At 38.0% G+C, this 15,267-nt stretch overlaps 1 protein-coding gene across 1 annotated transcript; it reads left to right on the top strand.

The window, feature by feature from the left end:
• The first annotated feature begins 3,904 nt into the window (after positions 1 to 3,904).
• LOC129753688 (putative odorant receptor 83c) lies at positions 3,905 to 5,244 on the top strand. Its single transcript, XM_055749534.1, has 4 exons — positions 3,905 to 4,662; positions 4,727 to 4,916; positions 4,977 to 5,132; positions 5,188 to 5,244. The coding sequence occupies exons 1-4, from the start codon at positions 3,905 to 3,907 to the stop codon at positions 5,242 to 5,244; spliced, it is 1,161 nt and encodes a 386-aa protein (XP_055605509.1).
• The last annotated feature ends 10,023 nt before the right edge of the window (positions 5,245 to 15,267 follow it).

Genomic DNA, 15,267 nt, shown 5'->3' on the forward strand with positions numbered 1-15,267 from the left:
GTACATACGTAGGTACTTGTGGAATCAACTAGAAACCCCTGATTCGAAGTTTTATATTTTTTGCAGACTTTTAACACCGTCCATCAGTACTTTGTCATATTGATCAATTGTTATCAGGCTACATTTCGACATTATGGAGACGTCAAATCGTTTGCTAATTTATGTTTTATAGGTCAGTAGCTGCGGTAAGATTAAAGGCTTAGAGAAAGGCAAGGGCTTAGACATCTCGTAAGGCGATGAACTTCAAAATTTTATATTTGATTATGAAACTGTATGTCGTCAAGAACCGCCGCAACCCCGCCATTTTCACCTCGCTAGATTTGAATCTTTGAGGGAACTATAAACTCAAAAATTTCCTTTTGGGTTACTTTGGCCTTCAAGACTTTGAGGCCCTGGTCACCTCCCGTAGACCTGGCTTCAAGGTATGTCATTGAAGTCTGGTAAGATCTGAAGCCTAGAGTTGCCGACGTCATCTAAGGGTGATGTAGATAGTGTTCCAGATGTTCGTGAATTAGCATCTGTAACCTCACTCCGTAGCAGGAATAGAACCGGTTACATAAGTCAGTGGTGAAGTTGTTTTGTATGTTATGTCGACAATACAAGAATAGTATATTACAATCTTCAGTCGAGTGACAGTAAGTGGAAGCGTTTTGAAGCTGAAAAACAAACGAAGTGTGTAGCAAACCTCGGGTATGGGTTGAGTTTACTTGTTTCTTCCAGTTAAGGTTATTAAAGCCTGCGTCATGGATTGGTATTGATTGTAGAAACCAGAGAGCAGTGTTCAGCGGTCGAAACGAAGGCTCCCAGAAAATGGTACATTAGCATGGTTAAGGTTATTAAAGTCTGCATCTACTAGGTTTAAGTAAGTTTGTATGTTCCATCTCTCGATAACACGAAGATAAGCATCGAAGGTGCATCAGCTTATTAGTATTAAAAAAGCTTTTTGATTTTTTTTTCGTAAACTTATGGAAAGCCTGGGGTATGAACATGAGAGGTTGTACGCGTTGACCAGACATATCATGTGACAGTGCTGTTGAGTTAGACGGCCAGAAACTCGACTCTTTCTTGCGAAGGGTCAATGTATCGTAGGTTGATTTCAACAGATTACGTTTAGTCCAAGACAGGCATTCGCGTGGGAGATTCGAGGTTCATGGATTGGTATTGATCGGTGAGGATGGTGAGGATGTTTGATCACACTCCAGGTACTCCAGGTCTCGCCAACTTTCAAGATTGTCTTATAATCCAAAGCGTGGCGTAGCGCCTCATCTGTGGAACTTCTCTATCCGTATCCCACAATCTAGCAACTTAAGAGTCTTTACTCATTTAACGTAACATTTCTGCATAGTGTTCTTCAACGTCTCCTTCACTGAAACTACCGTATTAGACTTGCCCATTAGAATTTTTAGTTATGAATTCACCAACCAACTTTCACCACCTGGTTAGAAGCGTAAGGTCGTTCTGCTGTTCGAGGAAGTGTTGGCCAGGAACTAGGTCAGGCATTCTTGGTACACGCATTCGCGTATTTAGGATACCTCCAACGTTACCGTCGCGGAGTATCCGAGTCGAACGCGCCCTCCGCGATGGAGGCTGTGCGGATAAGACAAGACCTTCTCCACAGTCGAACTCGTAGGGGGAAGAGTATTCACGTCGCGGAATACTCTCGGGTAGAGTGGTCTCACGTCGCCGTCGGATGAGCAACTCGAGTCGGGTAGGATGACATCACCGTCGGGATTCATCTGAGTCGCAAGCGTTAAAGACTCGTACGTGTGCTGTGACAGGCACGAGTCTAGGATAAGCTGCTCTCGATTCGGCACACGGCGGGCAAAAAGCCTAGGGTTGCCAGCCAAAAAGGGAGGAGGAAGACCGAACCCCGGTCGGAGTAGAATGCCCTTTCGGCGGGGGGCATTCGAGTAGTGTGCGTCCGATCCTAGCAGTAAAGCATACAAAGATAAGACTCTGCCTTCTGCGTATGCCGAGCTGTTAGGTACGCCGCGAACGTTGTGTAGGATACCTCCACCGCCGCGGAGTATCTGAGTAGAACGCGCTACCTACGACGGAAGCTGCGAAGATAAGACTTGACCTTCTTCGCAGTCGAACTCGTAGATGGAAGAGTATTTACGCCGCGAAATACTCTAGGGTAGGGTGGTTTCACGTCGTCAGTGGGTGAGTAACTCGAGTCGGTGTAGGATGACGTCTTCTCCGGGAATCATCCGAGTAGTTTCGTAGAGCCCCGGACGTGTGCTATGACAGGCGCGATTCTAGGATAAGCTGCTCTCGATTCGGCACACGGACGGGAAAAGAGGAGAGCTCCTCGAGCCAAGCCAATATCTCGAGTCGTTAGAGGAGAGGTCATTGGTCTCTTGCAGTGGTCTCGAACAGAGGTGGAGCGCACGATGATCGAGCAAACCAAGCGAACCTCGAGTTACGAGTAAAGGTCAGACCTCAAGTCGTCAGAGGAGAGGTCCTTAGTTTCGAATCGTAACAAGAGGCAGGGTTTATATTTATGCTGGAGTAGTACGTATAAACGAGTATTGCCGTTGAGCGCTTTGCGCGAGTATGGTCTCCCATCACGGGTATAGCCTTTGTTGCAGGTCCGGATAGAAAGCAACTAATAAAAAACACGCATTCGCTTCTAAACATACAGGTCATTACAGGCTATCGCCCTCTCTCACTGGTTGATAATAACGTTCACCGGAGATTTATGACTCAACAAAGCTGAAACCATAGCAATTGCTTGGAACTCAAACGTCCCTGGGGGTTTTTTGAACCTCATAGACCTGGCCTATCGAATGGCAACCTTCGTTGAAGCTGACGTAGTAACCGAAAACTACCGCCGAAACCTCCTATAATGGATGTCATCGATAACATCGTAATTTTGCAGGCCGATAGGTAAAGGAACTCAAGGATTTCTCAAGTTATAAAGCTCTCATGTTCATCGGAAGCTCTTCTGAGCCCGGACCAAGTATTTGGAAGACTTTAACAAGTAATATGCAAACAATCGTTGTGAATTCGCAGCACTAGTCGACGTCTTCAAGGGGAGTCTCTAAGAATAAGACGTGCACCAGGAAGGAACTAGGGAGCAATCCGGAAGAAAACTAGAGCACATCTTTTTAGAGCATGGTGCAATTGAATAATATCGCCTCTAGTAAGTAAAAACATTGTGTAAATGATAGTCTTTCTGTTTTTTTTTATAGCGGAGCTGGACGAACGATATTTTCTCATAAACGTCATACAAGTCGTAACCGCCGATATCATGCTTGAACATTTAGCTTCTCCTATGCTACACAACCAACTATTTACCGGGTTGCAGATTCATTGTTGTAACTTTTTTTGAGTTGCTTGAGTTTTGTTTGCTGAGGACAATCTTGACAGTAAATGTCGGTATTTGGAGCTTCAGGTGGCCAGCTTTGAAGCACAAAAGCCAGAACGCTGTTGCTCTTACCGTTGGAGGATTTTCGAAGCTTATCTTGGAAATATTTATTATGGTAGGTACTAGTTGATGTAATTTAAAATTTCATATTTTGTATAGATCAATAAAAAAATAAAAAAAGAAAAGATGTAAGGGGTCTTGTCCGTAAACATCACATGGACCTTCCCCGCATCATACCACTAGATGATTTTTTCTACTATAACAGTAAGAAAAGTCCGACCTTGAACCGACCATTTCTGTTATTACATTTCTGATGGAGAACTTCTAATTTTAGCTCGATGTAAAACGCTTTAATTAAACAGAAGTCATCAATCATCAATTGTGAGACTTTCAACCAGTATGAAATAATCCTGAATCAACACCTCTCAGTTACAGTAAATATCATGAAATATTCACCATCAGCAATTAAACAACTATCTGAGGACGTTTTACATAAACCTTGTAATACAACAGTAACATTCACTCCGTGGCACCATGACAAGCAGCCAAACGTCCGTGGAGATCTTTCTGGAGTTCAGAGACTTGGCCCGTCGAATGGCTACCTTCGTTGGGGCGGATGTAATAGCCGAAAACTACCGCCCCAACTACCGATCCTGGATGTCACTGACGGCAACGACGACCTACATGGTCACCATTCCGTACACGATCTGGTACTACTACCCGGATTATATCTTTATCCTGCAATCGTTGGCCATTATTGGTATTGGCGTGCAAGGATTTTTCAAGTTTTACAGCGCTCTAGTTCATCGGAAGTTTTTCCAAGGCCGCATAAAGTACCTGGAAGACTTTCACCGACAACAGACAAATCATCCGTGGAACCGAATCATCCTGAGGGATTTGATGAGAAACAGTTTTCTAGTTGGAAAATTTCTAATAGCAACATATCTGAGTGCAGCCTTCGGATTCGCACTGTACCCCATTTATATCTATGTGGTTTATGGCGAGAGAGTCTTGCCTTTAACCGCACTTCTCCCGGGGATAAATGCGGATTCCCATACGGGATACTTTCTAACTCTTGGCTTTCAGCTGTTCGTACTTGGGCTGGGATTGAGCGGTATGTCCGCGGCAGACTTAGCAATTTTACTTTTCGTCGTTAATTTGGCAGCACTGGTTGACGTCTTCAAAGGTAGTCTCCAAGAATTGAACGTGCTTCTGGAAGCTCCAATCCGGGACGAGCAAGCAATCCGTAAGAAAACGAGAGACATCTTCTTAGAACATGGTTCAATTGAGAAGTATTACTTTGAGCAAGTTAAAAATGAACGGTGGAGTTAAGAGTATCCCCCTTTTCTTTAACAGTTACGAATCGGAGCTGGATGAGCGATATTTTTTCATCAACTTCATACAAATCGTCTCTGCTGTTTCTTGCATGAGTATTTCGCTATTTCTCTGCTACACGACCAACTATTTACCGGGCTATGCATTTCTAGTTGGAGCTTTTTTCCAGTTGCTAGAGTTTTGTTTGCTGGGAACAATCTTCACAGTCAAAGTATTTATATCAAAAGAGAAATTACGAGCACAGATTATATTTTTTCCATCATTTTTACAGAACAATCACATGATAGACGCCATCTACGATGTCAAGTGGTATCTATTGCCACTGAAGGAACGTCGAGAGTGGAACTTCCTGCTTCACAAAAGCCAGAATGCCATTGATCTCACCGTTGGAGGGTTTTCGAAGCTTAACTTGGAAACTTTCGTTGCGGTAGGTGTCTGTTGTTGCAATACTGTTACTTTGGCTAAATTCAACTCGTTTTCAGATCATCAACACCATCTATCAGTACTTTGCAATACTGATCAATTTTGTGGAAAACTGAATGAGGTTAGTCTTCGTTTTTTTCGTGAACATATTTTGAGTTCAGTTGAATACATAAAATAATAAAAATTGCTTAACTGAACTATCTTTTGTTGATTTTAAGGAAATGTTAGTCAATGTATTCGAGCTTAAATTGATCTTAAACAACCTTAGGATATCCAAACTCGAACTCCACAACTAATTTTTTCTCAACTCAACATTCAAGCTGAACATAATAAGTCCGAATGAAGCGTCAAGATTAAACTCTTAGTCAATAGATAACACAGACCAAGGCCGTAGGAAGAGCCGACTCATGGGGGGGGGGGATGTTTGGTGACTCATTTTTACTTATTTTTGTTGCCCAACAATACACGAATACAATAAAAAAATAAAACAAAGTATGTCTGTTACTATACTATATCATTATCCATTTTTATGTACTTTTGCATTTAAAGTTTTCGAATTAAGTCGTAATTTTAGAAAATTGGTCCTAAACCTAAAAGGTGAGCTAAATTCGCTTTCATCGGTGGAAATTTTTTTTTGAATTTGTTCAAGAGTCTGGTTGATACAACTTAGTTAATTTGAACATAAAATAAGGTTTTCCAGGAGAGCCTTTCATTTCTTAAACAAAAATTTGTCTATACTCAAATCAAACAAGCCCAATCTTCCAAACTATTTGCAAATTTTAATCTTTGATGTAAATAAATTAAATTTACTCAAAACTACTGATATATATTTAATTAGAAGAATTTATTCTATTGGTTTCTGAAATTTTGGGGTCTGGCGGCTTAGCTTTTCTCGCGGTCCTTACTGTTTTAATAGTGTAAAATAATACTCCCAAAAATTATAGAATTTTGTGCAGATTTTTTAAGGTTAAGATGTTTCATAAAGAATCAATTCCATAATGAAAATCATGAGGATGATTTTTATAATACAACTAGCTGACCCGGTGCGCTTTGCTACACCTTCCAAAAATAAATGAAATTTGTAAAAATTTGTTCAAACTTATATTTTTGTAAGCATTTTTTGAAATCAAACCACATCATAAATAGGATCCAACAACTTTGAAATGAGAGCGGCAGCACTCTATGGAGATAGAATTTTGAAAACCGATCAATAGCGTGAATCGGGGCAGTTTTTTGAGTACACTGAGGTTTTTTTTTACGCGGTTTTTTTTTACACGGTTTTTTTTTACGCGGCTTTTTTTACGCGGATTTTCGAATTAACGCGGTTTTTTTTTACGCGGATTTTCGAATTAACGCGGTTTTTGAGAGAAAATATTCTAAGAGTTTTTCAAAGGAAAACACTTAGAATCTTTTTGTAGTTGGGAAAATCTTAGCTCTGAGACTAAGAACGTGATACATGATATCTGAGTCCTGAGACCTGAGACTTGAGACCTGAGACCTGAGACCTGAGACATGAGACATGAGACATGAGACCTGAGACATGAGACCTGAGATATGAGACCTGAGACCTGAGACATGAGACATGAGACCTGAGACCTGAGACATGGGACATGAGACCTGAGACTTGAGACATGAGACATGAGACCTGAGACCTGAGATATGAGACATGAGACATGAGACATGAGACCTGAGACCTGAGACATGAGACTTGAGACCTAAGACATGAGACCTGAGACCTGAGACATGAGACATGAGACATGAGACATGAGACATGAGACCTGAGACCTGAGACCTAAGACATGAGACATGAAACCTGAGACATGAGACATGAGACCTGAGATATGAGACCTGAGACATGAGACCTGAGACATGAGACATGAGACATGAGACATGAGACCTGAGATATGAGACCTGTGACATGAGACATGAGACCTAAGATATGAGACCTGAGACATGAGACATGAGACCAGAGACATGAAACATGAGACCTGAGACATGAGACCTGAGACATGAGACCTGAGACATGAGACATGAGACATGAGACCTGAGACATGAGACATGAGACCTGGGATATGAGACCTAAGACATGAGACATGAGACCTGAGACATGAGACATCAGACGATCTAATTGATTTTGTTTTTTATCTTAAAAATAAACTATCATTGTACGCAAATTTTTAAATAATCATGGTTCTTTCGCATTTTTTTAGTAACATGCTTTTTTGCTCGAATTTTTTAATTAAAATGGTTTTTTTTACGTGGATTTTCGAAATTTGGGGTTTTTTTACGCAGATTTTCGAATTAACGAGGTTTTTTTTACGCGGATTTTCGAATTAACGCGGTTTTTTTTACGCGGATTTTCGAATTAACGCGGTTTTTTTTACGCGGATTTTCGAATTAACGCGGTTTTTTTTTACGCGGGTTTTTTTTTACGCGGGACGAAATACCGCGTAAAAAAAAACCTGAGTGTATATTCCTAATATTATGTTTTATGACCACTTCTTGCTCCTGATTAGCTTAAGATGGTGTATTTTTTGGAGTTGAAAAATAAGCTATAGAAATTTAAAAAAAAAAAACGATGAAAAGGATTTTCAATAACTATTTTCAAACAGCATTTTTCACACTCCTCGCCCTTCGAAGCAGTTTGAATATCTATTTTTTTTTTTGTGCCAAAATTATTTTAATAAAATATTTCGGCATATGCCAAACTCGTGGTCATGAGACATTGTTGCTTGAAGTTTTCCTAAACAGCACTTATCATGGTATGAAAATTATCGATTTCATACAGCGCTAATTTCTTTTTTCTAATAAATTTATTAAAGCAAAAATATAAATATTTTATAAAAATATCAGTTGCAGTTGGGGCAAATGAAAATACAAAGCTTATTTTCAGATGCGTCAGAGTAATGGCTTCAAAATGGATTTAATACGTATATCTGTTTGTTTGTTTTTCCAAGTTTCATTGACATATCTGCAGTATTCCAGCAGTATAAATTTATGTTTGTTACTCCACTTTTAACGAATGCTTTTCAAAGTTCAAACAAATGACCTTAACTTACAAAGACATTTAAGAATTTTATATATCCGCTTCAGTTTCAATATTCGGAATACCCCTTCTGGTCTTTTCAACATATTGAATCATTTTGAAGATGAATTTCTTAAAAGTTCGACGATTGCCTTGCCCCACCGTGTAAGTTGACAGGAGGGAATATTGTTTTTAACACTTTAAGGGTTTACTAAAAATTTCTCATAAAATTTTTGCTTCCAGTTGAATATCATTTCGAAAGTCTCACTTTTCAAAAACGAAGCGGATCAAAAGTCTCTTTCTTGCAGCCATGTAACACAAAAACACTTTTCATGTTAAGTACGTACTTGAACTGGTATGTAAGCAAAAATACGATGTTTTTTTCAGAATTATTCAAAATAAAAAGCTCCCATTTTGATTTATAAATTCGTTTCAGTTGTGTATTTGGGCCGAAGTAACAAATTCTAGAAGAAAACATATTTTTTTTATTTTTTTTTTCTTACAGAGAAAAGTTGAACGTTTGAACATGCTCTAGTGTTCCTTGAATGAAAATTCTTTCGAAAAATGAATTCCCTCACTTTTGGTCAATAAAAATCAGTATATTTCACTGATACCTTTCACTTATGCACACGTCAGTCCTATCTTATCTAATTTAAAGAAAAGGCTCTTGATCAGTTCATGTATCGGATCGGATTTTTTAATCTTCTTTAAATTTAAATTGCGCTTGATAAAACTTAAGTTGAGTACATTTTTTTTCATTTTCAACTAAATGTTTCCGATCTACCTCTGCAGAAAACATTTTATTCATATTTCTCTTATCAATATGATTCATAAATAACCTTGAAGGCTAAATGGGTTAAAAATTGTATGTAAATTCTTTACTGTTTGTAATTTTTTTTCAATTGTCCGCAAAGTGTCATACCATTATTTTATTAGCATCAGAACTAAATATTTATTTTTAAGATAACAAATTCTACCTCCATTAACACGAACTGAATATGGAAGTATTTTGGCAAATCTTTCAATTGGTTTGACTCGATTGATAAAATACCAATCCGTGTCACATCTAGGCGTCATTTATTTCCACGTGCTGTGTAAAATTAAGCAAGAAAAAACACATCTAGGTTGCATATCGCCCCCACGTACAAAAGAAATATAGGAACTTGGTTGAGAAACAGACGCCTAAATGTTAAATTTTTCCAATGATCAATGAACATGCTTTGGTTATGATGTGACTATGCTTTGGTTACTATCCACTTGCGACGACATTTGCTTGACCATAGAGACGAAAAAAAAAAAACCCTCTAAGAAAAGAAAATCTCTAAAAATAGATGCCATGACTTTTCAATTTAAGATTTTGGCATAAAAAATGGTATAGTTTTATTCGATCGGCAAAATGTCAATCCGGGTAACATCTAGGCGTCATTCATAACCATGTGCTGTACAAATGAGCTAGGAATCAAGTAGAAAAAAAAATCACATCAAGGCTTCATATCGCCATCCCTTGCATTGAAAACATGCTTGGTTGAGAAATACGCGCCAAAATATTCCCACTTATCAGTATGCTATGCCATGGTTACTATCCTCTCGCGGCGTTGGCTCGCGACCGACGCCTCGACCATGGAGACGAAAAACAAACCGCCCAAAGGAAAAAAAAATCTCGAGAAAATGGATGTCATGACTTTAATTTGTTTCGAAAAACTACAAATTTTGTATGAGAGCCCCTCCTCCTCAAGTCGGAGCGGTTTGTAACTATTATAGAAACCATCCCCGGCCCCAAAAACCCTCAGAAGCCAAGTTTCACGATGATCGGTTCAGTAGTTTCCGAGTCTATAGGGAACAGACAGACAGACAAACATTCATTTTTATATATATAGATTTGGGATTTTTGCATAAAACAAAACTTAGAAAATTAACTCAAATTCTACTTTTTATTTGTATTTTTCAGCTAAATTGTTTATATAAACAACTTTTGATCAAAAATTTTAAATCTGGAAATTTAATTGACAAGCAATCTTAAGTTCTGATCTCTTGGCTTCCTCAACAACTTATGTTGATTTTTAAGTTTATTGACAAGCTTAATTTTTTTTAAATTTTGAATCTGCGTTCTTCGGTATCGATTTTCGACTGTTAAATATGTTTTTTCGGGGTGAATTTTTCGGCTATCAGTCAACTTAAATAGCAAAGACGACTATTTATTTAAGATCCAACGTTTCGATCCTTATAGGATCATCATCGAAAAAATGTCGTCTTTTTGTTTTGGATTGATTCGGCTGATCAGATAAAGCTGTCTTGTATATTGTGTACAAAGTTTTGCGGTTGAAAAACCGCAAATTGTAGGACAAAACGGTTTTTCAACCGCAAAACTTTGTACACAATATACAAGACAGCTTTATCTGATCAGTCGAATCAATCCAAAACAAAAAGACGACATTTTTCGTCCCTGATGATGATCCTATAAGGATCGAAACGTTGGATCTTAAATAAATAGTCGTCTTTGCTATTTAAGTTGACTGATAGCCGAAAAATTCACCCCGAAAAAAGAATCTGCGTTCTGAATCTGAATTCTAAACCTGAATTCAAAAATAAATCTTTGTATTTGTATCCGAATTTCTATACGATTTCTGAAATGTACAATAAAGTACGTTTTCTGAATCTTAATTAGAGATCAAAATTTTATGAGTCAAGGTTTAAGAGCCCTCATTCATAAATCTATTATTCAAATTCTGTAGTTCAGGTTTAATCTAAATTCACTATTTGAATTATTTACTTTCACACACTTTTAAAATGAATTTCAAATGATGAATCGGAATCTTAGTTTTCAATTTTGGATTGCCATTTCGAAGCTTTTAATGTTTGAATTTTGTGTAAGAATTAAGTTTAAGAACTTCGAACTTGAATATAAAAGGAAATTTTCCCTTTTTTTTCATGTTCGGAAAACGCAGCGCACTTGAATATTGAAAATGCATAGGATATCGAAAAACATGATTCAAATTTGATATGCAATGCAATACAAAATTTGAATCAAGATTTCAAAGCAGGTTTTCATTTCTAAGTTCTTTTGATTATTCAAACTAAAAATCAAGAATTCTGAACTGGATACAGAATCCGAAATACGAAAATAGGAATAAAACTTATGAATTTTAATGAATAAATGAGAAAATTTTGAAAAAGTGTGGAAAATTTTTGAACTTAGGATGGATTTTTGAGGTTTTGTCATGAGTTTAAACATAGTCTAGATTGTTCAATTGATTCAACTATAAATATAATAGATTCAACTACAAATTCCTGATTGAACTTATGCAGTCAATTATGAATATGATGGATTCAACTGTATGGGTGAATTTATTCGAGTTTTATATGGGGTGACTTTGTTGTTATTTAAGGCACTATTATTCTCTTTCATGCTTCATTCAGTCAAAATAATTTCAATTACTTCGATTTAACAAAACGGCTATAAAGAAAAGGGATTGTTCCAGAACCTCTATAAAAGAAAACTGGATAACAGAGAAATCTCTTTAAGTGAGAAAAAAAGTTCGGTCTCCTGCTATAAGAAAGAAAGTTCGAAAAAAGCATGCTTCGGAAAACATCTGTAGGTCAGCTACAAAACGTTCAAAAATATTTTAACTTAGTGTCCAAGAAAGCTGAAGTTAGAACCTGTACGTTGTGCATAAGTATATATTTGTTGAGTTTTTTAAGATCATGACCACAAAAAATGTGAAAGTGGCGTCAAAACCGTTTTTCAATCGATGTCAAAATTGTTTAGCCACAACAGAAAAATTTTTAAAAGTGGATTGGAAAGTTGACGTAATTTGAAGCATTTTGGCATCTTTAGATTATTAAAATACGACACACAATTTTTAATGAATTTTAAAATTAGCTGTTTTTCGAATATTTTGTCAATTTGCAATTTTTCAGATTTTCTAACATTTAAAAATCAACTTTGCATTTTGCACTTTGGATTTTGAGTACATTAACGCAGATTTTTTTCAATAAATTTATATTCACTGAAAAGGCATTTCCATACCAGTTCTAGTGGTGTAATTACATAAGCGCTGCTGTAATGCTTAAAAAATGTGATAAGTTGATTTAAGTGTTAAAAATCTAGAAATTACAAATTGACAAAAGGTTCGAAAAACAGAGAGAATCTCAAGATGTCAAAATCTGTCAAATTACTTCAAATTCCCAATCCACTTTTCAAAATTTATCTACTGTGATTAATACGATTTTGACGGTTCATTGATTGAACAGTACGATTTTACACCATTTTTTACATGTTTTGATCTTTAAAAAAATATATCCTTGTACACAACGTAAAGCTTCTAACTTCAGTTTTCTTGGACTCTGAATGATTTTTTTTTTGAATATTTCGTAGCTGATCTATATTTTTTTTCTCAAGCATGTTTTCCCGATTTTTCTTTTCTTAGATTTTGAATAACGGAAAACTAAAGTGTTGAAGGTGAAATTGTCTGAAAAAGATATTTGAGTTACATTACGAAGTTTGTGAAACTATATAATTTAATCAAATATATAAATTTGAAATCCAAAATGAAACGGTTCCCTCACTGGGTGAAGGGGTTAACGAGTGTAAATCGTGAGAAAATCAGACGTAAGATAAGATGAAATGTTAAATGCGAGATGTGTGAGGCTTGCGAAGGTGAGGTGAAGGGCGAGATGGGCAAAGTAAATCAGGGTAAGATGAGACATGAACTGCGAGAACTGAAACCCGAGATGTGAGATGCAATGTGAGACGCGAAGCCGCAAGGCGTGTCACTTATGACAGTAAGATGGTAGAAGGTGAGCTGAGACGTGGAAGATGAAACGATAGACATGAAAGGATGAGACATTAGAAATAAGACGTGAGTATGAGACGTGAAAAGATGAGGGAAGATATGAGCCGTGATACGTGAGAAGATAATACTGTGGAATGTGAGACGCGATATATTAGATTTAAGACGTAAGAATATGAAGTAAGACGTGAGAAGGTTATGTGAGATGTGAAACGTGAATTTTATTAGGCATTCAACTATAAATATAACAGTCTCAACAATATATTTCTAAATAATAGTTACTAAATCGTGTCCATTCAAAGTTCACATTTGGCTGAGTAAAAGGTACTCGAGAGAAAATAGCCACCATTTTTTGTAAGTTCTCAATTAAGACTTCTAAACGAATATGAACAGTCCATAGAAGTACCATAGATAATTTTTGTACGATAAGAATTATGTAATTATCGTGCTTTCTTATGAACTTCTAACGAACTTTTTAGTTCAGTGCGGAACAAGAACGTGATGATGATTTTCTCACTTGAAGCCCACGCGGGAGCAAAATCATTTAAAAATTTACAAGCATGGCGGACTTATCCGATTTAAACTGACTTCGGACGACATTTTATGCGATCATTTCACTACGCAATTGGAATTGCGATCCGCAACACCATTGTAAATGACTTAAGTTATCATTTCTGATACGATTTCATGTAAGCTGTGGTATACCTGTGGTTACCTCGAGTTACCACAAGGAGAGATCGGGCCTTAAGTCGTGCAGAGGAGAGGTATGCGTACTTCAACCTCGAGTCGTAAGATCAGGAGAGACCAGGCCTTGAGTCGCGAAGAGGAGAGGTTTATGTGGGAATCTCGAGACATTGCGAGAAGAAGACGTTAGTGGAGAGTTCAAACTTCGAGTCGTAAGGATGAGAGGTTTTACTGAAAGTAGTCTCGTCTATGAATATTGCCTTGGAGCACACTAGCGTGAATAGACCTCCCACTATTGAAGCATAGTGTATTGAACAGTTCGAGGTGGGAACTAGGTCTGCGACCCCAGATGGACATTAGGGAGTAGGAGGTATCCATGGAGTAATCCCTCTGTACCAATGGACCTAGAGAAGCAAACTGGGGGGGGACGCGATGGCTCTCCGTGCCTTGGAATACAATCCCTGAACCGGAATTTCGAGAAAAAAAAGAGTACGCCGTCTCGAAGACTTTACCTGTAATACCCATTAGACATATCAGCCTGTATTCCGCAGGAATTCCAGGTGACTTACTCGGTTTTGGCATTCCGCCTCTTCCGTGCATCTGGTCATACTCTTTCCGACACATAATTCTGCACTACCGACCAGATAATCTAAGAAAATTCCATGAACGTTTGGAATGCCTTCTGAACCCACAGCTTAAAACGGGTGGAGAAACCTGGCGATGTCGTGAAGTGACTGCTGTCCCAAAGCTGTGATTGCCTAGTTCCAAGTTGATATGCGGTAAAAAGACATAGCTCGTGAGCTGTCAATTATATGTGTGTGCAATTTTATTTGATTTCTCCGTGCCCGTTGGAAGATACCTGGAAATCGGAAGTACCAAAAAAAAAACGGTGGAGGTCGTCAAGCTACAGTGGCGACACCTATCATGATGAAGATCACCATGGACCACTTTGAGAGAATTCTTGGACGTAGTACCACTAAATTGACATAAAATTTGGATGTACCGAATCGTAGTCGTCGTCGAATCTTGCAAGGCGAACTTCATATCAAGTCTTACGAAATTCTAAGATTTGAAGACCTTCCAGAGTGTCGTGTTTTATGCGGATTAGCTCAATGCGATTCGGGGAAAGCTGAACAACAGATTTTCTTTGCCAGAAAGATCACAAATCTATTCATTCTGACGTACTGAAGGCCACTAAGGCAAGCGACAGAATCCGGCATCGTTGAAGGTCTCCCTAGTGATGATCAACCGATTTTGCTGAAGAGGTGAAGATCAATCAATTTACGTATCGGGACTAGTTCTAGGGCATCTCGTCGAACCGTGGAAACGTCCTCATTTCGATTTCAGCAGGATTACGGAGGGAAGAAAACCCAATTTTTGATGGTGAAAAGTTTGGGGGCACGTTTCGATTTCGGACTGATCGATGAATTCGCCTGAGGTTCTGTTATTAGCTAAATTCACCAGGTCTACGTTTAGTCTTGCCAAAGGGCCCCTTGTAGAATTGAATTTCTAGGAGTTAATAGGTCGATTAGCCCATTCCTCGGCCATCGCATTGAAGTCCTGTAGACATGAGGCTAATACCCATGAGTTTTCAACTATCATCTGCCGGCGTTTGAGATTCAGTTAGACGACCTACATGT

The sequence above is a fragment of the Uranotaenia lowii genome, chromosome 3 (assembly GCF_029784155.1).
Source record: "Uranotaenia lowii strain MFRU-FL chromosome 3, ASM2978415v1, whole genome shotgun sequence".
NCBI classification, from domain to species: Eukaryota; Metazoa; Arthropoda; class Insecta; order Diptera; family Culicidae; genus Uranotaenia; species Uranotaenia lowii.

Coding starts and splice junctions, on each gene's coding strand:
- LOC129753688 (XM_055749534.1), top strand. CDS start 3,905: ATGACAAGCAGCCAAACGTCCGTGGAGATCTTTCTGGAGTTCAGAGAC. Junction 4,663..4,726: donor GAACATGGTTCAATTGAGAA/GTATTACTTTGA, acceptor TTTCTTTAACAG/TTACGAATCGGAGCTGGATG. Junction 4,917..4,976: donor GAACAATCTTCACAGTCAAA/GTATTTATATCA, acceptor TCATTTTTACAG/AACAATCACATGATAGACGC.